The following is a 23,900-nucleotide window of genomic DNA, read 5'->3' as shown; positions in this document are numbered from 1 at the left end:
ATCATGTATTCCGCATCCAAATTCAAAACGTCAAAAGAAGAAAGAAGAGCAAATGATGTTACATGAACAGATTGATCGATTCATGCAGATCGATATATCATGAAGGGTCCGTAGGGGACAAGGAGGGAATGAGGTAATATAAATTTTATGATCGATTGTGTCCCCTATCTTAGACCCCACCGACTCCATGTACTAGCTTGAAGTGCATGTAACTTCCCTCCTGAGCCAGCTATGAAGACGCAAATACATTTGCGTCCTACGTAAACATGTTTTCTTTCAGATCCGCCATGAACGGATTGAATATTCAGTTTCTAAATATGCTATGCCAACGTCTTTTTGTGGTATACCTTACACGTTTTTCAGCTCTGGCGAAGTAGGCCTGAATTCTGCCATCGAGCCTCTTTTTCCTGCCTTCTGACTTTGAAAGCCTCAGCCCAGGCTGCCTCTGTACAAGTGACCCCTGCCTTACTTCTTGCGCGGCTAACGGTGCTCGGCTCAGCCCGTTGCCTGCCAAGACTGTATTCAACCTTCGAATTATCTGCTCCACTCCTCGAAAATACATTCCTGTCTGGTAGATTCATGTCAACATCCTTCCAGCTGCAGAGCAAAGGGTTAGGCCTCACTGTCTCTATGTAAGTAATTCATGGCTCTGTTTCCATGATAGGCCCATGCCCTCCCTCGCATCCCTCGCATCTCATGCAGACACGTAGACGCTTATACACGCACTCACAGCCAGTATAGACTAGCCTCTTGTCCGAGAGACCTTTCCCTTCCAGATAATACAGTTCCTTAAACATAAGATACCAGATACGATTTGGGATTAGGTTGATCTGACATCCTAGACTTATGTCTCCACTTGTAGGGCTAAGTGTCAAGTCCCCTTCACCCACCAGTTGCACGTCAATCACACGTCATGCTGCTGCGCGCGCATCTCTGCCATGTATTTCTGCTGACACTGCAGGATTCTCTTGTGGATCCACCTACTTGTGACCTCATGATAAATGACGTTTCTAGTACACGCCTTTATGCACGCCTATTGCAACGCCTTTTCTGTTACGTATGAGCATTTTTATCTCTCTTCTCAGCTGTTACGCCTTCTGCATATGTCTCTACTGTAATGCATGGACTATATATATGAATGCCTGTCAATGTATTGTCGCATACTTGCATATTCGCATATTACCATTGACTCTGTCTGTCAGTCCCTTCCCGAACCTATGTGGTGACGGAATGGTATGCCACCTTGGCTCGAGCCAATATGCTAATCACCCAATTCCTTTTATAGGAATAAAACCTTTTTTGAGAAACCTCAAATATCACGGATTTTGCCTCTTATTATTTATGAGTTATTCTTATTGACTTTTCCGCATAAATTAAGCATCGGTAATTAGAATTTACCACAAGGGGGTGATGTCGTTGGAGTTGGCCGAGGGATTGGTAAATTCCTTAACGATGTTGAAAAGTTCCTTGCTGTTGTGGGCGTTGTTGTCTAGTCGATCCTTGAATGCTGTTTTTTTGGCCTTTCGGATTAGTTGGTGGTGTATGCGGGTGGCGTTTTTGAAGGCTTCCTTGGTGCTGGTGGTTGGGTCTTTTTTCCAGGCCTTCTCAAGGGAGCGGCAGAGTTTCTTGGACTTCTTAAGGTCATCGTTGAACCATGATGCCTTCTTGTTGCCTGGTTTGCTTTGACGTTTTTTCGGTGGTGCTAGGATGTCGGCGCTGTTGGATAGCCATAGGGTGAAGTTGGCGGCGGCTTGGTCTGGGTTAGAAGAGTGGGCTGGGGTGTTTAGAAGGAGCGATGAGGAGATCTGGTCGATGGTGATTTTGTTCCAGTTTCTTTGCAGAGTTGGTTGGGGGTGGTTGATGAGTTTACGCTTGTTGTAGGTAAAGTGGACGCAGCTGTGGTCAGTCCAAAGGAGAGCCGTGGTGTGGCTGAAGGAGACGTGGTTGCTGGAGGTGAAGATAGGGTCGAGAGTATGACCTGCTATGTGGGTGGGGGATGTGACCAGTTGTTTAAGTCCGAGGTTGGCGAGGTTGTCCAAGAGGGTGGTGGTGTTGCGGTCGTTGTTCTTTTCAAGGTGAAAGTTGAGGTCTCCAAGAAGGATGTAATCTTTGGAGGGGAGCGCGTGTGGAGTGATGAAGTCCGTGATGTCTTCACTGAATTTTGCGCGGGGTCCTGGTGGTCTGTAGAGGAGGGTGCCTCGGAGTGTGGTCTTGGGGTCGATGTGGATCTGGAAGTGAAGGTGTTCAGAGTTGGCGAGATTGGCGTCAGAGCTGGTTGAGATGTGGATTGATTTTTTATGGACGATAGCGATTCCTCCTCCTGTGTGGCCGGTACGGTCCTTGCGAATGATCTTATAGTCTTCAGGGATGGCAATGGTGATGTCTGGGGCGGAGGAAGCGTTCATCCATGTTTCCGTTAGGAAGGCGACGTCCGGAGAGGTGGTGTCTAGTAGATTCCATAGGTCAATGGCGTGCCTGTGGACCGATCGGGTGTTGAGCAAGATGCATTGTAGGTGGTTGGGGTCGGGAATCTGGTGTGGTCGCAGCGGAGATGTTGTTGGTGCCGATGAATTTGCAGGAGTAGCAAGAGAAAGGTCCATGGGTGTGTCCAGGAGCGGCTTGGACGCAGGTGGGGGCGCGACCAGGGTTAAGGGCTAGGAGGGTGGCGGCATCGTAAGTAATGCGGGAGGGCTGGGCTGCGCGAGGGGCAGGGGGTCTGGCGCTGGGCGCGGTCCAGGCGCGGACGGGCGTAGACGGGCTTACCTTTGGCGCACCTTCGGCGCGCAAGGGGCGCGAACGCTGCGCGTGAACGCTGGCGCGGGAACTCCTGTCATATATGGATGGTGCAGCGTCACCCGTTGGGTGGCAAGGAGCTAGAGAGGTCTTCCTCAAGGCCTTGGGGTACAGGGAGCGGCAACAGGCGCAGGGCTTCATGTCGTGGTCAAGTTCCAAACACCAGAAGCATACAAGGTGTGGGTTCATCACCGGCATCTTTCAACGACGGGTGCTGCAGGGCTCGAAGCCTGTCTTCCTAGTAGACATCCCTGCCACAACAGGAGAAGTTCTCTCAACTTCGACAAAACATCATAATAGCACAGCCAAAATTGTGACTGAATAGCTCTCTCCAGATCTGTGCCGACTGGTGCAGAAAGAAAGTAACTGACAACGCGCTGTGTTGGCGTCTATAAAGGCACTGCACAAGTCACACATCGGGTAAAGATGATGCCACATGGAGCCGATCAACTTTACTTGCAGGCACACAGGGGTACTACTCATGAACTATTTCCAGATCCAGTCTGACGCTTGTGAACAATTCTAAGGTAAGGAATCAGCGGCTAGAAGTCCCTATCAGATATGCAAAACCAGCATGTATAAAGGATTGGTTACCTGAATTATTCTTTATACGGACAAAGTATGCAGTAGAGATGTTTGAAGCATTTATGCGTTTAGTGCCAAAGTATAATAAATATTATGACAGATTAGTACATTTGAATCCTTGATTCTGGAAGTTGATACAGTTTGCCCACAAACATATATTTTCCTTGAAAATAAGAGGTACACCTATAACCACTTTATAGATGCATTTCAATTAAGAATAAATATATCTTGTAATCAAAGGGTAACACTGTCCCACCGTTTCTGCTTAATTGAAACACTGTAAGATACTTCCCTCAAGTGGTCTTGATAAAGACCCAATAACTAACCTCCTGAGTCGAAACATAGACATGCTAACTATTTTCTGAACATTTGCTGTACAGAAGCGCAGGGTTTGAACAGTCATTTGAGTCTGGCTCGCACAAATAACTGCTTTTACAGTCACTTTTGTGACGTTATTTCTAAAAAACCTTTTGCGGTGAACATCACCTTTTTCACTAAACACATGCTCTGCATCATCACATGGAGCACCCACTTGATTATTATTAAGCTATTGTGTTTTTGTATATTATTGAAAAACTTGAATACATATTTTTCTTGTTATAACATTGTTTTGTACATTTTCTATACCTTGAGGTCTCAGCATAATTATTTGGTTCCCAATAAATAGTTTACTCTACCCAAGGGAAACATTGTTATTTTGATTACCTGTCCGGGGAAGCACAAAGAATGGCTCAAAGACTAAATACTAAAGACTAAGTACAACAGCACTTACATGAAGGTCTGAATACTTGGGCAAACAACTGGCAATGAACTCTTTCAAACTGAAAAGTTGAAAGTATGCACTTTCCCCAGGCAGAATAAAACTTGCTGGAACATTAGTCTGTCAAAGAACGGACACAGAGTTTTTATGCAACAGCAAAGCTGTAAAGTGTGGGCAGAATACTAAAGTGTCAGAAGGTATGCAGACAAAAATCAGTAAAATACAGTTAAAAATGAAATCAAATAAAATTACTGAGGGAGTGCAAATTTCTAAAGAAAAATGAAGAGCAGCTGGTATGACAGGTCTACTGAGTTACCACACTGCGCCATCCCTCATGTGTCTAAAAAGAGATTATGCAATCTAGATTCAAGCTCACACCTGGACCACCTGGACCTGCTTCCGGACGGTCGCTCCACCAAGCTCCTCCTGTGCCTCAGCTGATATCGTTTTCTGTGCCTCCCTGGTATCGTTCTGCCGCTGCCTATTATTCTAGCGCCTCACTCGCATAGCGCTTTAATTAATTACCTGCCTCGCTCAGGCTATTGGTTTCACTGTTGGCTTGTCTGTGCATGCATTATCCTGACTACTGCTCAATTTATCATCAGTGTTTGGGTTTGTTTCACCAGCACTTGTGCTCTGATTGCGCTTGCTGTTAACTCGCTGCATTTTCATTGTCTGTGTTGCCCCTGCCTGCCTTCCCTCGGACCCTCCATTTTGTTGTTGTTGTTCTCCCCTGACCCGCCCCTCAGCCACACTACCGCCTCCCTGCTGCCCCTCCCACGCTCCGCCGCCTCCACACTTCATTTATGCCTGATGCCCCCACGCGCAGCGTCCACGCGCTTCGGCCACGCCGAAGGTGCGCCAAAGGTAAGCCCGTCTACGCCCGTCCGCGCCTGGACCGCGCCCAGCGCCAGACCCCCTGCCCCTCGCGCTGCCCAGCCCTCCCGCATTACCTACAATGCCGCCTCCCTCCTAGCCCTTAACCCCGGTCGCGCCCCCAACTGCGTCCAAGCCGCCCCTGGACAAACCCACGGACCTTTCTCCTGCTACTCCTGCAAATTCAGCGGTACCGACAACATCTCCGCTACGACCACACCACTGACTCCCGACCCCAACCACCTCCAATGCATCCTTCTCAACACCCGTTCAGTCCACAGGCACGCCATTGACCTATGGACTCTACTAGACACCACCTCCCCGGACGTCGCCTTCCTAACGGAAACATGGATGAACGCCTCCTCCGCCCCAGACATCACCATTGCCATCCCTGAACACTATAAGATCACTCGCAAAGACCATACCAGCCACACAGGAGGAGGAATCGCTATCGTCCATAAGAAATCAATCCGCATCTCAACCAGCTCTGACGCCAACCTCGCCAACTCCGAACACCTTCACTTCCAGATCCACATCGACCCCAAAACCACACTCCGAGGCACCCTCCTCTACAGACCACCAGGACCCCGCGCAAAATTCAGTGAAGACATCACGGACTTCATCACTCCACACGCGCTCCCCTCCAAAGAATACATCCTCCTGGGAGACCTCAACTTTCACCTTGAAAAGATCAACGACCGCAACACCACCACCCTCTTGGACAACCTCGCCAACCTCGGACTTAAACAACTGGTCACTTCCCCCACCCACATCGCAGGTCACACACTCGACCCCATCTTCACCTCCAGCAATCATGTCTCCGTCAGCCACACTACGGATCTCCTCTGAACTGACCACAGCTGCGTTCACTTCACCTACAACAAGCCCAAACCCACCAACCACCTCCAACCGTCTCTGCAAAGAAACTGGAACAAAATCACCACCGACCAGATCTACTCATCGCTTCTTCTAAACCCCCCAGCCCACTCCTCGGACCCAAACCTAGCCGCCACCAACTTCACTCTATGGTTATCCAACACCGCCGACACCTTAGCACCACTGAAAAAACGTCAAAGCAAACCTGGCAACAAGAAGGCCTCATGGTTCAACGATGATCTTAAGAAGTCCAAGAAACTCTGCCGCACCCTTGAAAAAGCGTGGAAAAAAGACCCATCCACCAGCACCAAGTACGCCTTCAAAAACGCCACCCGCACTCACCACCAACTAATCCGAAAGGCCAAGAAAACAGCATTCAAGGATCGACTTGACAACAACGCCCACAACAGCAAGGAACTTTTCAACATCGTCAAGGAGTTTTCCAATCCCTCGGCCAACTCCAACGACATCACCCCCTCTCAAGCCCTCTGCGACTCCCTAGCCTCATTCTTCCACAACAAGATTGCAGACATCCACAACAGCTTCGACAACCAACCCGGAGCCCAACCCACCCAACCACATGCTGAACACTCTCCCCCCGCGAACACCCTCAACGACTGGAACCCAATCTCCACTGAGGACACCATCCGCCTAATGAACTCCATCCACTCAGGATCCCCCACAGACCCATGCCCTCACCACATCTTCAACAAAGCAGACTCCGTCATAGCACCGCACCTCCGAGACGTCATCAACTGCTCCTTCAACTCCGCCACCTTTCCGGAAAACTGGAAACACGCTGAACTCACCGCCCTTCTGAAAAAACCCACAGCGGACCCCACCGAACTCAAAAATTACCGCCCCATCTCGCTCCTTCCATTCCCGGCCAAAGTAATCGAGAAAGCTGTCAACAACCAGCTCGCCGCTTTCCTCGAAGCCAACAAATCCCTCGACTCCTCACAATCTGGCTTCCGAGCAAAACACAGCACTGAGACCGCCCTCATCGCAGCAACAGACGACATTCAAACTCTACTGGACAATGGAGACACAGTCGCCCTCATCCTCCTCGACCTCTCTGCAGCATTCGACACAGTCTGCCACAGCACCCTTTTACAACGCCTCACCAACATCGGAATACATGGAAAAGCACTTGAATGGATCACTTCGTTCCTCACCGGAAGAACCCAGAGAGTCCGCCTTCCACCATTCAAGTCCGAGGCCACCGAAGTCATCTGTGGCGTACCACAAGGATCCTCTCTCAGCCCCACCCTCTTCAACGTATACATGAGCCCCCTCGCGACCATCGCCCGCCAACACAACCTCAACATCATCTCTTACGCGGATGACACTCAACTGATCCTTTCTCTCACCAAGGACCCCAGCACCGCCAAAACTAACCTACACGAAGGAATGAAAGAAGTTGCTGAATGGATGAAACACAGCCGTCTGAAACTGAACTCAGATAAAACAGAAGTCCTCATCCTAGGTACATCCCCCTCTGCATGGGACGACTCTTGGTGGCCGGAAGCCCTTGGAAAAGCACCCATCCCGACAGACCACGCACGGAACCTAGGCGTTATCCTGGATTCTTCACTTTCAATGAACAGACAAGTCAGCGCCGTATCCTCATCTTGCTTCAACATTCTTCGCATGCTCAAAAAAACATTTCGATGGATCCCCACCGAAACCAGGAAAACAGTCACCCATGCTCTAGTCACGAGCCGACTGGACTACGGAAACACCCTCTACGCAGGCACTACCGCTAAACTCCAAAAGAAACTCCAACGAATCCAAAACGCCTCAGCCAGAATCATATTAGACATCCCACGCAACGAACACATCTCTGGTCACCTGAAAGACCTCCACTGGCTACCCGTCAATAAGAGAATCACTTTCCGACTGCTAACCCACGCACACAAATCACTCTACGACATTGGACCAGAATGCCTCAACTCAAGACTGTCCTTCTACACCCCCTCCCGCCAACTACGTTCCTCCAGCCAAGCCCTCGCCACTGTACCTCGCATCAACAAGACCACCATGGGAGGCAGATCCTTCTCTTACCTGGCTGCTAAAACTTGGAACTCACTCCCCACTCACCTTCGCCTTACCCAGAACCACCTAGCTTTTAGAAAACAACTTAAAACGTGGATATTTGACAAGTAATGCTCCCCCCCCTCCTTAGCGCCTTGAGACCCTCTGGGTATGTAGTGCGCTATATAAATTCTCTGACTTGACTTGACTTGAATTTTCCATCTATGCTGATTAAAGGGTCTATGGAAGTCCACAGGCATGGGAGACCAAGGACACCCAGCATAAAGGTGTAAGAACCGTTGACTTAAGCTCTAAACTTCCAAAACAGATATCTTCCTTGTGGTGAGCGGGGTGACAACGAGCTTTGTCTGCTTCTTACTTGCTACCAGAGATGGGCTAATAAAATGTCCTGGCAGATTCAAATTAGGTAAACTGACAACCTTGCACTGTGACTCGTTTTCATTCACAATGTGGATATCCCGGTCACCTAGCATTGTGGCTGTAAACCCCTTTAACCGCATCGATGCTGCGGCGATTTTTGCGCTGCGCGGCTTTTTTCACTTTTCCGCGTTACATGACGAGCTCAGCTCGTCATCAGCACACGCCACCCGTGGGTGATGACGAGCTGAGCTCGTCATCAGCATCGAAGGGGTTAAAAGATTTTAAATCAGTGGTTTGCCACCACTGCTTATGTATCATATCCAAAAAGAACAGATGATGGCCGGAATGCGGAATTAATCAAACATGTAAATACCCCCCCCCCCCCCTTCCCCCCATCCCCCTCAAAGATCTGGGCATGGTTTATTTGCATGCCACGCCATTCCAGTTTAGACCCAGCCATATGCAAATCAGTCTTGACCCTGTAGTCCAGCCCCAGCTGCCAGGCCAGATCTTCACCGAACAGAAACAAGCATCCTGGGACCGGTTTCGGGGTAAAACCCCTCATTAGCCAGGCTTCATCGAGAATTCAAAATGGGCAGTCCACATAAATGAATAACATTTCAAGTAGACGATCCAGAGATTTCCCGTGAGCACAACTATTTCATTTTCAGGAGCAATTTACTCTGGTATATAAGCTAGTTTAACTGATATATTCTAGGTGTTGGAGATCAGTTTCTTTAGTTTAAAACTCGGATTCCCTCCTTTTATTAAACATCTCTAGTTACTTTACATCAGTACGAAATGAATATTAACCGGGAGAAATGTTGCCCAAAAATGGGGCAAGATGTGTCTATTTATAAAGTAGAATTCGGTTGTGACCGAACATTTTAGCCAACAAAAAACCAACGGATTAGCTTACGTTGAAAATTAACATGAGGTTAAAACAAAATCCTTTACCTTGCATAATTGTCTGCATTATAGGTTTTACTTTTATTTGCAGTAGAGACAGACGTCGGGTTTCTAACCATGCTAGGCGGTGTCCGAGATTTCATGGAGTTTCTGCAAAGAAAAGTAACAAATACATCTTACTCTCTGACACCTAATTAGTGGTCATTTCTAGGTTTAACAAACATTACTCAAGTATGAAAAGAACATGTTCACAAGGAAAATTAAGCAACTAAGTAATTGTTCCAAAGTGATAACTGTTTTTTGATGACCTACGAAACCTGAATTTGTTCTCATTGAATCAAGCTCTAGCTTAATTTGCAGAGTCTTTGCTTATGAAGCACGTGTGGTTTGTTCAATACTATTAAGGCATTGCAAAGCTATCCAATATCAGCATACATAGAGAATTAATGATTAAAATGGGAAAATCACAGAAAACAAGGGAAAGAGGTAAATTGTCTACGGCTATCATCTTTCAGTTCGACAATGCTTTTCCAGCAGTGAATAAGTTTCACATTTTAAGCCACAGAGCTGAGGTCACATGCTCTACGCTCTTCCTGGTCAACCTTCCACAATTCGGAACTACCTGGAATATTACAGTGGTGAGTACCCATATGTCAGGAGCCCACGGAGTCCAAGCAGTTCTTCCTTTAGTACTTTGCTCCTAAACATAGACCCCGATCGAATATAGGACACTTCTTTCATCGCTTGTGGGGAGAGAAAGGAGGGGGTAATGCTGGTCCTTCTGGGTGTAGGAGAGCCAGTCCTTGAAGTCCTTCTTGAATTGGGTCAGCGACACATATTGCCTGAGGTGAAGGCGCAGGGTGTTGCAGGTCAAAGCAAGGTAGGAGAAGGATCTTCCTCCAGTTCTGGTCTTGTGGATCCTGGGGACCGAGACTGGGGCTAGTTGAGCGAACCAGAGTTGTCTGGTGGGTATGTAGAATGCAAGGCGATGGTTCAGGTAAGCTGGTCCTTCGTCGTTGAGAGCTTTGCAGGCACGTGCAAGGTGATTCTTTTGTTGACTGAGAGTCAGAGGAGTTGTCAGAGGTTTTGCGTGATGTGGCTGCAGCAGGGGAGGTTGAGGCCCTGTCTAGCTGCTGCGTTTTGGACGTTCTGCAGTTTCTTGAGCTGTTTCTGGGTGACGCAGGTGCAGAATGCGTTGGTGTAGTCGAGTCTGCTGGTGAGGAGTGTGTGCGTGACCGCCTTACTCGATTCTGTGGGGATCCATCTGAATGTCTTTTGAAGCAGGTGGAGAATGTAGAAGCAGGCTGAAGAACAAGCATTTGCAATGCAATAGGTCTCACATTAGGAAAGTTTGAGCTATTGGCATTGTAAATGACAATATTTTTTTATGTGTTGGTTTTGAAAATGGATAAATTAATAGCATTGTTATTTACAATGCCAATAGCTTATACTTTCGCAAATGTGACACCTATTGCATTTGTAATGCAATATGTGTATTGTTGAGAGTGGGAGAGCGTGACAGTGGGAGAGTGAGTGGGTGGGTGGGAGAGTTAGTGAGTGGGTGGGAGAGTCAGTGAGTGGGTGGGAGAGTCAGTGAGTGGGTGGGAGAGTCAGTGAGTGGGTGGGAGAGTCAGTGAGTGGGTGGGAGAGTCAGTGAGTGGGTGGGAGAGTCAGTGGGTGGGTGGGAGAGTGGGTGGGTGGGAGTGTCAGTGCGTGGGTGGGAGAGTCAGTGCGTGGGTGGGAGAGTCAGTGCGTGGGTGGGAGAGTCAGTGCGTGGGTGGGAGAGTCAGTGCGTGGGTGGGAGAGTCAGTGAGTGGGTGGGAGAGTCAGTGAGTGGGTGGGAGAGTCAGTGAGTGGGTGGGAGAGTCAGTGAGTGGGTGGGAGAGTCAGTGAGTGGGTGGGAGAGTCAGTGAGTGGGTGGGAGAGTCAGTGAGTGGGTGGGAGAGTCAGTTCTTCATTTCCTCCGAGGTACTCCTCATCAGTGTCATCCGCAAATAAGCATCTCTGTGGCTCGGCTCTCAGCAGTGCCACATATAACTGCCCTGTAGGGCACGTGCCAGATAGGACCCTAGCGCGGTTGTTAGCCCCTTCAGAATTAGCACCCTCAGCTGCCTGTCAGCCAGCTAACAAGGAACGCGAAACCTGGTTATTTTTGCTGCTTTCAAAGTTTTGGCGCGCAGTGGGAGTTTGCTAATCCGCGGGGACGACCTGAGGTCCCGTCGCCTCTGGAGGGCAGCGAGAGGTTAGAAGGAGCGAAATCCTTAATAAACCAAGTGTTTGTCCACCCTGGCGCTTATCCTGTCGGCCCAGCACTGTTTTCGAATGAAATGTATAAACCTCTGTTGCGCACTCTCTGCTGCACCGTGTCCTTTGGCAATATTAAAAGGTTTTTCTCAGCTACTGTAAAACAATAAGCTGATAATTGGGGCATTAGGACACAGTAGGAAGCACCCGCAGCTGCGCTCGAGACTGCCCCTGGAGTCAGCGCGTGCAGAGGGGCACATCTTCCTCCGCTGAGCTGGCCTACCGCTGCTATCTGGGGAACAAGAAGCCCCTCCCCTTTCCAGAACCCTCTCAGGTGAGCCAGGGTCTCGAATGTGAATTTGTTTATCTCCGGGTCCCAGGGCTGACGCACGGAGCTGTTGACATCCTATGTTTGATGGTCTGGAGGGTCCAATGCACTGAAGGGGGTTTGAGTCCTCACGGGAGGCCAGGAATAATAAATACACAGTCTGTAAAAATCGCCAGGATATCAAGTCTCCATTTCGAAATGCATATAACTTAATTAAAAAATGCATTTACATATTAAAGTACGTTGGGCCCGGATAGCAAATTTGATTTTTCTGCAAGGTACACAGATTTTCCATCTTTTTCTGAAAACAATTTTTTGCTGCTATTAGGAGTTTGAGCCCGGTGACACTGCTAATCCGTGTCACAGTGTGTGCGCGCTCTGGCCTTTGCAAGTATGCATTTATTGTTTGATTAATTAAAATCAGTTACAATCACTTAAGACATGATAATATTAAGAACAATATAATTTAAAAGAACCGTGACTCTGATCCGGAAATTAATGTATATCCAACATTGCTGTAAACAGGCAATAGATTTTGCAAGAGATTCAACCCACAGACAGTATTTGTATAATAAAAAAAGTGCAATATATCTATTAGACAACAAAAGATGCCTTCTGCATTGTGCGAGCAAACAATCTCAATAGTACCTGAAAACAGTCATAGCCGACAGTATATCATTTAATAACTCATCTCACAAGAGCTACTCAGGCGGCCCACAAGAGACGCTCGAGCGGGTCCTGTCCCCCTGGTCCCCTCTACCCCTACTGAAGCTCCATGTTTGACCCGGTGAGAGAAGTACACCTGGTGATACTTAGACTAGTGATACCTACGTGCTGCCATAAGCCCCGGAAAACCTAATTCCTAGCCCCATCCCCTGACTTGTACCACCAGTTAGTTTATTGAAACGGATTTCTTCTGATTTGACACAAGAACAGCAGGGGCACACTAATAAAACCCAAGAACCAAGCAGACCACTCACTATAAGACCTAAGCAGCCATTAAGAACACATGTTGTGCGCGCTGGACAATGCACACCTGGACAATTAGTCACCTTATTATTGATACTATATAATGGCAATGTAACACACTAAAAGTTAAACAATCGCAAATGATGTTGTAAAGTGTCTGAATATGAAAAATCTAATAAAATGGTTTACAAAACAAGGCATAACTTACAGCGGAGTTAGTAAATTGAATGTAATTGTGGTGCAAGCCAACCCTTTAAAAAAAATAAGCATGAAATGGCCAACGTCTTTAACAAGATTGAAGGCATTTTCCTATTTAAGTGAAACTTGATGAAGAAATACAAATCTGTGCCACCGCGCTGCCCGCGGCGACCCGGAAGCTCCCGCCTCCCGAGGTCCGTTAACAGGCATGCCGGCGCATGGAGCGCCCTGCCGGTCCGGGGAAGCCCGGGTCCCCAGGAGGGGGCCGGGGAGAAGGAGGAGTGTGGCGCCTGTTGCGGGGCTCCTCTGACCTGAGGGAGCCCCGATTCAGAAGAGGAGAGGAGAGGAGACGAGGCGCGGAGCGCGAGAGGAGCCCCGCCGGAAGAGCGCAGTCGGTGAGGGGGGCCCAGGGCTGATGTGAAGTGCGTGCGTGCCTGTGTGTATGCCTGGGAGGGGTGGGGGAGGGGGGGGGGGAGGTGTGCGCGCGTGTGTGCGCGAGGGAATGTGTGTGCGCATGCGTGACTGTGTGTGATTGAGAGAGAATGCGAGGTAGGGGATAGTGTGCCTGTATGTGTGCCGTATGCCTGCGTGTGCATGCGCGCGCCTGTGTGTGTGTGTGTGTGTGTGTGTGTGTGTGTGTGTGTGTGTGTGTGTGTGTGTGTGTGTGCGTGCGTGCATGCAGAGGGGTGGGCGCTGCCTGTGTCTGTGTGTGAGCAAGGGATTTGCACCGCGCATGCGCAGCTACCAGACGCTTGCTCCCGAGGTGAAATCCGACCTCGTCAAAGCGCGCGTCTGGTAGCTGTCCACTCTCCTAAATATCGGCAACATAAGTTGTCGAGCTGATGCATTCATGCTTCGCATGAATGCCACATCAGCTCGACCTAAAAAGCGCTGATTTTTGAGGTTCATTATGAACGATGAGTCCAGTATGATGCAGAGGTTGCGTGCGTGGTCGTCGGGGAGGGAGAGGATTCCAAAGCAGCTGGCCACCAAGAGTTGTCCCAGGCTGAAGGGGTGGGTCCCAGGATGAGTACTTAAGTCTTGTTCGAGTTGAGCTTGAGGCAGCTAGCTCTCATCCAGTTAGCAACGTCCTTCATTCCGCTGTGGAAGTTGGATCTGGTGGTTTTGGATTTGTTGGTGAGGGAGAGGATCAGTTGGGTGTCATCAGTGCAGGAGACAATGTTGAGTCCATGGCTTCGGAAAATGGCTGAGAGGGGGGCCATGTAGCCGTCAAAGAGGGTAAGGCTCAGGGAGGAAACCTGTGGCACTATGCAGCTGGTATCTGTAGGTTCTGAGAGGAACAGGGGTAGCATGACTCACTGAGCCAGACTAGTGAGGAAGGCATGGATCTAGTCCAGTGTCTTGTCGTGGATGCCGGCATCGTGGAGTCTCGTGATTAGGGTGCAGTGGGAGACTGTGTCGAAGGCCGTCGAGAGGCCCAGTAGGATGAGGGCTGCATTCTCGCCCCGGTGGAGGAGGGAGTGGATGTCGTCGAGGAGAGTAGTGCGGTCTCTTTGCTGTGGTTGTTTATTATCCCTAGGGCCAGGACACGGAATGACGAAAAATTGGCAGCAGGAATTAGAGGTCACAGTTCTTTACACCAAAACCGAAAGTGGGAAGACTGTATATTGGCTCTCCTTGTTAGTCCATGTAGTCTCTCACAAGTGAATGTAGGAAATAAATGCGAGGTAGTGCTAGGGTGGGTTGCCTCACTTTGGGCGTTCCTCTGTGGGCATGTAGCTCCAAAGCTGCAGAGTACTTGAAAGGCTTGATGGCAGATAAAAGTTGCTGTCTTCTCTGCATGTCCTCAAGTGATGCTCACGCTACAGCACCATAGCAGTAGTCACATAAATGGGAGGAAGCAGACTGTGCGGAGTGCCTGCCTTATTTAAGACAAGTGCTTCAGCCTGAAGTGCTCCATATGCCAATAGACAGAGCGGAGCGAAGACCCATATTTCTGAACACCCATGTAAGAGAGGGTACACCAGTGTAACCATATCTGCATCAGAGGAAAAAGTAAGTGTCAAGAAACTTTCAGGCGGATCGCCCGAGGTCTTCTTCACCTTTTGTGCCTGTGCTTCTCTGGCGGATTCGTCTCCCACACCATCTAAAGTGGTTTTCTGTGGCATTTTACACTGAAGGCTTGGAGCACCTAGACAGGATGGTGCCTCTCAACAACCTGAACAGGTGCAAGACTAGGTTTGTGTGGCACAAAGAGCGTGAACATGTATTCAAAACCTTTTTCTGAGCAATTGCTAAGCGTGTGCCTAACATGCACATAGCTCTCAGGAGGCGGTTGGGTTAGCAAACTGGTTTAAAACTGTATAGCTATTGAGCAAGAAAGGAAACCAGAGGTTCTTAAAGTCTGGCAACAGAGACCTTAAGACTGCGCAGGGTTTTCCCATTAACCTTTGCTTATAATTAACAACAGAATGGGTTATGCCGCAGTTTAGATAAATAAGATAGGCAATTGGACGAGGATTAGGTCTGCCACAAAGAAATTTTATGATTTCATTTTTATTTTTAAAACCGGATAAAGTAGCAAAACTAAATAATCAATAAGTGCAGCAGTTTCTCATTGACCTCATATTGTTATTATACTTCTTTCTGACAACTCATCATTCATGAAACACAATGCTTCTTATGACTATATGACTGAAAACATGAGCAGAAATACCGGCTGCCAAACGAAATGTGGCTCTTGGCAAACATCTTTACATCCGTGGTCCTCATTAACATCACTTACCAACTAAGATTATTAAAAATTGTGATTAACCGCATTACCTGGATATAATGCCCTAAAAGGAAACATCTGTCATAAAAATTATTGTGCTGGGCAACTCCAGAATAACAAACCCACAGCCAACAGAGGTTCAGATCAAATTTTTATTATTTCTCACTGAAGCAGTCATGCCTGAGGCTTAGAAGGACAAGAAGCAGAGATTTCAGGGTTATTCTTGCTATTTTGCTTCAATACAACTCCACACCAATGCTATAACAATGATTTGATTTCAGGGAGTTTAAAAGAAATCTCTGACAAGATGATTATGGCCCCACCCAACCTTAAAACAAAATAGTTGCTTACCAGCAGAAGTAGTTTTGCAACTTGAAGAGGTTTATGGAATAAGATACCGTGCATGATTTTGCCATCCATTTCATTTTGCAGCACGAATACTTGTACATATTCACATGCAGTGTTTTAGATTACATAGCGGCATCCTTTCCCTTGGGTTGGTTAGTTTGAAATTAGGAAGTGTTCGCAAATAGGTGTAGTAGTACTTTCTGCCCCCCCTTTGCTTCTTTATTAATTTGAATGCCCACACAAAAATGTTTTGCAATGGTGTGCGGTGAAGCCTATAACACAGTTGGGCAGATTGTGTCAATGGGGATGTTTAAAGAACGCCAGTGTTGCACCGTTTTTCCTTGCTAAGTGAGCTCTAGGGAATGTTGGCAGTCATCCCCACCCTGGCATAGCAAGTCTGTATTGTCTCTACTATCCAAATTGAGATTGTTTCTTTAGTTACTGGGAAACCCTTGCTTGCCTTTGCAAAGGAGACAAACAACTAGTTTCCTTTATAAAGCTCTTGTTTCTTGCAGATAGTAAATGAAATCCCTCTTTACATCCTATGTGTGTACGGCTCTTTCCATGAGTGTTTTAGGTTCTTTGAAGAAAGTTGGAAACTGTATGCTTTGAATGCCATGAAAGTGGGTCACTACTTTGGGCAGAAACTGCAGGTTGATTCTGAGAACCAACTTGTCCTTGGGTATTCGCAGGTATGGTTCCTGAACTGTTAGCGCTTGAAGCTAGCTCAGTCACTCTGGGTAGTGATGTATTGCAACCAGAAAAACAGCCTTAAGAGAGAGTGATTGGAGATCCATTTTGTGAATAGGTTTACAGCGTTAGCACAGTGTTTAAGTTCACACAATGGAGTTTGAGTGCTGGGCATGGTGACGTACGTTTCGGGTCTTCGGTACAAACGCAGCGCAGGCCTCACAGACTTCGTTCCTGTGTTCTTTCAGGAGACAAAGATTGCAGACGTCATGGGGATCTCTCTCGGTGAACCTGTGGGGGCAGCAGAGGCAGAATAAAATAAAATAAAATTCCATGACCCTTACTGCCTTCATTCTCCGACCAAGTGGATGGAACCTGCAGGACTTCTCTTTTCTCTTGTCTTCTTGTCGTCATATCTATCAAAGTCTTTAGCAATTCGGTCGATTGTTCTTTAAAAGTTTGAAATCTCGAAAAACTTTCAGAACTCCTTTGCTGTGCCTCCAGATTCATAAGCGAAAAAAAAAAAAATCTAAAGATGGCGACTACGCACAGGAACTTCCAGGACGCCTTCTGATGTCATGCAGGGGATAAAAATAATACCAAATGGTGGCCAATGATGCCCACAGCCCAGAAAAAAAAAAAAAAAAAAAAGGCAGGCAATTCTTGACCCAACTAGAATAAAAGGATTCATGCTGCAAAGCATACTTGGAGAACAAACCCCAGGACACCAGGATCTCTTTTCACCCGCTTGTAGATCTTACAAATGAAGCGATTACTAAGGGTGGGCGGCAGTGAAACTGGTGGACTTTGGCATACCCACGTTACATTAGTAACGCAGAGTACTGACCAAATTCCACCAATTGCCATGTGGCGGAATTGTTTATCGCAAGGCTCGAGAAATGGCTTCCCTGAGCAATTTTCTAATGAGGATGGTCACATTCAGAGGGCTCCTTCTCGAGCAAACTTACTGTCATTCGAGTAGATTTGATCGAGCTGCTGCATTTGAGTAGATTTGATCGAGCTGCTGCAAAATCAACTCATATGGCTGCATGTGCACCCAATGGTTTCGTTTGCGCTGATTTTTAGCATTGCTCGTGCTACTGGTGCTAAATTAAAGCACATCATGCAAATTTTTCATCCATTGGCAGAATTCGGTAGAATCTCTCTAAGTTGATATTCAACGTCGTAAGTTCTGCCTACCCTATCAATTACATAACTCTTAAACATGTTAGTTCAAGACAGCTACATTGCAAGTTTTGGGATTATTGAACTTTCAGATTATGCACTGGTTTGTGCTTCACACCTGGCACCGAAAAACAGCAAGGCTAAAAAAATCGATGCTCCATGGGACCTGTTCTTTAGGAGACCTTCTCTTTAGGACTTAACTGAGGGATCAGCATAGGAATATTTCATGTTATAGTGCTCCAAGTGATGACCTGGTATTCATGTAAAACTATGATGAGGGAGAAACTGTTCATAATTACCATAACTTGGTCATCAAGAAAAAGCTATGGCGATATTGAGAAATAATACCTAACCATATAGAGGATCAATTAAGGGCTAGAACCTAAGGACAAGGGGACACAAAAGACTTGGAAGAAGCTTAAAGCAGTGAAGGTCAACTTCAAAGCTGAGCAATATTCACCATTCCCATGCTAAAACCAGCCCTACTATGAACAAACAATACTAAACAGTGAAGGATCTGAGTCTTCTATATGGCAACATGTTTCTTTGTATTGTCAGACACTGACGATTTAAGGTGAAAAGCAGAGGGAATTTCAAGAGTTTGGAGACATAGGCTTCAGTAGATACAAATAAAGTGAGTGCCCAGATCAGTCAAATTCAAAATGGCAGTATTAGAAATTGTATCTCTATTTGGCAGAGGTATGTATGCACCTGTTCTAGTAGGAACCACAATCCTAGTCAGGGTAAGGCAGTTACGCTCCATGAAATTAACATGTGCTCACCCTCTGGTAGCTTGGCACAGAGCGGCAGGCTTAACTTCAGAGGCAATGTGTAACAGACTTAACGAACAAGTTACTTAGCTTTGGTAACAATATATCTGTAAGAGACCTATATTAGTTATGGTTTCCTCACCTTAGAATTACGCCCAGTCAGGCTAAATCCGAAGAGTTTTTCTTCAGCAGTACCCCTGCGCGGCGGTAGGTGGCGTCAGTCGACTCCACATTAGTCATTGGCGTCGTGGTCGCCGGAATGACGTCACAGTATCTACTTAGACGCTGCCCCTGCACGCTGACATCCGTTCTTTACACAACATTCCACGCCAGAAGCTCAGAGCCATTCAAGACACTGACCACTAGTGCACAAAAACTAGGGCCCTGAAGAGGGAGTACTTTACCCTAGAAGCCAGTTTGCAGAACGGGGTGGAAGGGTGGGGCTGTGAGGAATACATAACTAATATAGGTCTGTTACCTGTTACCTGTTCAGCAGAAAGAGACTATTAGTTATGGATTGCTCACCTTAGAATAGATTCCCCAGCAATACCAAACCCCGGAGGTGGGTCTGCTAACTAAGGTTACACCTGAAAGACCTGGAGAGTTGGACGGCCAAAGAAGCAGTCTCTCTGGACTTGGCTGTCCAGGCAGTAGTGTTTAGTAAACGTGTGCAATGAAGGCCACATAGCAGCCTGGCAGATGTCATGAAGGGGGACTCCACGTCGAAAAGCAGTAGTAGCTGCCAATGCCCTGGTGGAATGGGTGCTCAACCCCACTGGAGGTTCCTTTTTCACTAAGGAATAACAGATTTTGATGCAAAGAATGACCCAGTGAGAGATGGTCCATTTTTTGCACGGTCCGACCTTTCTTTGGGCCCACATAGCGAATAAAGAGCTGGTCATCCACCCGGAATTGCTTTGTGCGATCCAGATAGAATGAAAGCGCACATTTTGGATCCAGGTGGTGGAGCCTCTCTTTCTCTTTAGAACGATGCGGGGGCAGGAAGAACAAGGGCAAAGTGATGGTCTGTCCTTTGTGGAAAGGTAACCACTTTTGGAAGGCAAGAAGGCCTAGTGCGAAGGACAACTTTATCAGAATAAACAGCCAGGAAAGGAGGATTGGAAGAAAGCCTGAAGCTCACTCTCTGCGAGCAGAGGTGATGGCAACCAAAAAGGCAGTTTTAAGTGTCAGAAGATAGGGCAGAACCAGCTTCAAGCCCCACTGGGTTATAACGAAAGGAATTGGTGTAAACAAGTGAGTAATGCCCTGAAGGAAGCGATTTACAATAAAAGACTTGACAAGAGAAGGCTGGTCAGGGAGCCAAAGAAAGGCCGAAATGGCCGAAGAATAGCCTTTGAGACCCAGAGTAGAGCCCAATTGGGCCAAAGAAAGAATGAAGAGGAGAACCTCGGAAAGGGGTGCCGAAAGGGGATCCACAGACTTTGCTGCGCACCATCCCGCAAACTTGTTCCATCTGCAGGGGTATACCGTTTTGGTGGAGGGACGCCTGGCTGCCATGATAACATTACAGACTTCGGGAGGAAGGTCGAAAGCGGTCAACTGTTGCCTCTCAATCTCCCCGCAAGGAGGTGGAGGTTGGACAGGTTTGGGCGGAGAACCGTCCCCTGCTGCTGCAACAGAAGATCCTCCCAAAGAGGAAGTCTGATCAGAGGATCGATGGCCATGTGCACAAGCTCGGATACCAGGCTCTTAGTGGCCAGTCCTGGGCCACAAGAATGATTTGGGCCCAGTCCAGCTTGATGTTGAGCACTCTGGGCAACAGTGGTATAGGGGGAAAGGCATATAGAACACTGCAACTCCACTCGCGACAAAAAGAGTCACCTAGCCAGTGCCGCCTTGGAAATTCCAACAAGCAGAATTGCTGACATTGGGAGTCCTCTTCGGTGGTGAATAGATCTAACCAAGGCCCTTCCCACTGCCGAAAGAGACCTTGCACCACCTCAGAGGGAAGACGCCATTCGTGATCCATCATGCACCGGCGGCTGAGTTTGTCCGCCCTGGCGTTCAGAGAACATACCAGGTGTTGAACAACAAGGGACACGCCTTGATGTTCCTGCCACTTTCAGAGACAAAGTGCCTACTGACATAGGGTCCACGACCCCACCCCACCCGGTTTGTTGCAGTACTACATGGTGGTGGTGCTGTCCATGAACACCTGCACTACTCTCCCTTTGACAGAAGGAAGGAATGCCTTCAGTGCAAAACGGCTTGCCCAAAGCACCAAAATTATGTGGCGCACGGACTCCGGCGGTAACCAGAGGCCTATGATCTCCGCCTCTTCAATTTGGGGAAGGGAGAGGGACTGGACGCTGACCCAATCCTGCTTTGTTAGCCTCCACTGCAATTGATGTGCAGTGCTCTCTGAGATCTGGACACAATCAGAAAGATCACCCTGATGCTGTGCCCACTGGAACTTCAGGTACCAGGGCAGAGCCTGCATATGCCACCTGGCATAGTCCACCACCAGGATGCAGGAGGCCATGAGGCCCAGAACCCTCAGGGTCATTCTGACCAAAACCAGGGATAGAGGCTGAAAGATCAGAATCATAGCTCGAATATCCTGGACTAGCTGCTCGGGAGTATAAGCCCGAAACTGCGCTGTGTCCAGAACCAATCTGATGAAAAGAAGCTTCTGAGAGGGAAAAAGGCATGACTTCGGCACTTTGATGGTGAACCCCAGCAAATGCATAAGGTTGGTCGTAGTCTGGAGGTGGGAGACGACAGCCTGGGCCCAGCCCGCCTTCAACATCCAGTAGTCAGGTTGGGGGAAGACTGGAACCCCTGATCAGCGCAGATGAGCTACGACCACCGCCATCACCTTCATGAACACCTGAGGGATGCTGGTAAGGCCAAATGGGAGCCCGGTAAACTGAAAGTGCTCGTGGGCTACCGTGAACTGTAGGTAACGCATGTGAGCTGACAAGACGGGGATGTGAAAATTAGCGTTCTGCAAGTCCAACACTACCATCCAGTCTCCAGAGTGGAGGAAAGGAAGGACTCGATGTTGCATCAACATTTTGAACTTCTCCTTCCGGAGGAAGTGGTTGACGTTCCTCAAAGATAGGACGAAGGCCTTTGTCCTTCTTGTTATAAAGAAGGGTATATCCAAAATCACTAGGAGCTGGGTGAGGGGCAGTATAGAAAATAGTGGTCCCAGCACAATTATATTCAAAAGTAGTTTCAAAAACAGTATCCAAAAGACAATAACAGAGAGAAATTAATTGGTGTTAAAGTGTTGTTTAATCACACAACGCACCTGATGGATATTGGTTTTAAGATAAAAATGTATAACAGTATTAGAATAGAAATGTTGGTGTGCCCAACTGGGTGGGGGGAAAGGAGGATGGTGACTTGAGTGAGGTAGTGAGGCGAGTGACATACAATACTCAAAAGCACTACAAACAAATTGTTAAGCATGTTACTCAATGCCACAAAATCATGATAAAGTTCTCAGCAGATAATTAACCATTATTTACAAAGCCATTTACAATAGAGGAACACAGTGCACAGTTTGTGGTACTGGCATCAATGGTGTGTCGACGTTTCAACCCCCGAAACCATGTAGGTTGGTTTTAGTCCTTACTGACAGGGTCTTCCACAGGACAATAGTGAAGGTGGGGGCAGAGGGGCACCTAAGGGTAAAGTAAGGAATTTGTCGGGTCTGAAACACATTCATGGACGAGAGCAGGAGTAGGTAAAGATCACTATATATACAGTTTTAGATAGAAGAAAAAACCTAGTAGGTACAACGTTTTCGTCTAGGAGGATGGGGCTCCAATACTCCAATTGGCGCTGGAGAGAGTGATGCGCACCTGTGGATAAAAGGTGTCTAAAAATAGGGCCTGTAGAAGAATCCTACTTATTGAATTAAACCCATATACAAACTAAAGTAGACCTACTTAAAGGGGTAGATGAATTCCTACAAATCCTTCAACGCAGTGTCAATGCTGCTTGGAAAACTGCGGTCGTGCCATCGGTTACATGGTGAGAAAAATCACAAATATTTTCTTCAATGTATCTAAATAAGAAAGACGGGGGACCATCAGTGCTGGGATCCAGTTCAAGCATCTTAAGTTCGTGCAGTGATTAAAAAGCAATGCAGAAATGGAAGATGGCATGCTGCAAGCAGAAACGCCTGGTGAAAGACCGGGGGACTCGTTTTCATGAGAGAGGAGTCCAAAGCTCTTGTTGGTTGCGTAGATTATAAGAAATTCAAGCCGTTTAAACATTAAATAAGTGTTTGTAACACGGGCCTGATAACAAGTGAGCCGTGTATTCAGGAACATGCCAAAATCATCCACACGGCGACTTAGTTAGGAAAGCGCTTATTATTTATGAGAAAAGGAGCCCTTATAAAATCGAAACAATGCTTGTGTCCAAAGGCTGTAGTGAAGTGCATGCGTAGTGTGAAACATGCCATAATTCATGTGGTGATTTTGTTTCAAAGGGCAGCCAACGTGTTGTCAAAGTTAGGAAAGATAAACACAAAAACCGCCGGTAGTTAATAGGACACAGGCAGGGGCGCTGCATCCAAGCAGGTCAGTTTTCAACTGGAGAACCACGAGGAGATCTCCACGAGACGAGTATACAGATGGTAGAGTATAACAAGAAACCAGTGGTGAATCTCTCATCTTACACTTTGAAGAAGGAAGAACAAGAAGTACTATCCAAAGGCCTGTCCTTTGGATAGTACCGATACTACCGAGTGGATTATATTTGCCTTCTAAATCAAGTTTTTGCAATTAATTTTACTGCATAGATGTCCAGAATTCTGCTGTGGTTATTTGTCATTTGTCCCGAGGTTTGATGTGTATATTTGCTAAATTGCTGAAACCATTTGCAGCAGCAGAGAATGCTTCCCCCAATTTCACATGGTTCGAAATGAATAATTTTAGTAAGAATTCCATCACGTACGATTTAGTACTCCCTAGTCCTTCTTCTACCGCAATCAGTAGGCATCTAGCTGCTGCTGCACGCGGGACGTCACGCGGCGGCAAGCGCTATTCCGCTTAACATTGATAAGGGCTCAGGCAGTAGCGGTTCGCTTTCCCTTTGAAGAGGAACGAAGGACTGACAAGGGTAAGGGTTGTGTCAGCATGTAGATTTAGCCGATGGCTCCCTTTGTTTGAATTAAGGGCTATGACTTATAATTCTGTATAGTATTATCGGGTAGGACACCTTTTTATTGCACGGGTCGCC

General features: G+C 47.4%; 1 protein-coding gene across 2 annotated transcripts in view; it reads right to left on the bottom strand.

Annotated features, from left to right (window-relative positions):
• The window catches only part of ZC2HC1A (zinc finger C2HC-type containing 1A), a 275,323-nt gene that overhangs the window by 98,347 nt on the left and 153,076 nt on the right, over positions 1 to 23,900 (bottom strand). For both annotated transcript variants that reach the window (XM_086965913.1, XM_086965914.1), the window contains one exon: positions 9,263 to 9,364. In XM_086965913.1, coding sequence (XP_086822039.1) covers positions 9,263 to 9,364 — 102 coding nt within the window. The remainder of the gene's footprint in view (positions 1 to 9,262; positions 9,365 to 23,900) is intronic.

This window comes from Lissotriton vulgaris, chromosome 4_1 (assembly GCF_964263255.1).
Source record: "Lissotriton vulgaris chromosome 4_1, aLisVul1.2, whole genome shotgun sequence".
In the NCBI taxonomy this organism is placed as follows: domain Eukaryota; kingdom Metazoa; phylum Chordata; class Amphibia; order Caudata; family Salamandridae; genus Lissotriton; species Lissotriton vulgaris.
Note: the sequence above shows the minus strand (reverse complement) of the source record. Positions and strands in the feature narration are given on the sequence as shown.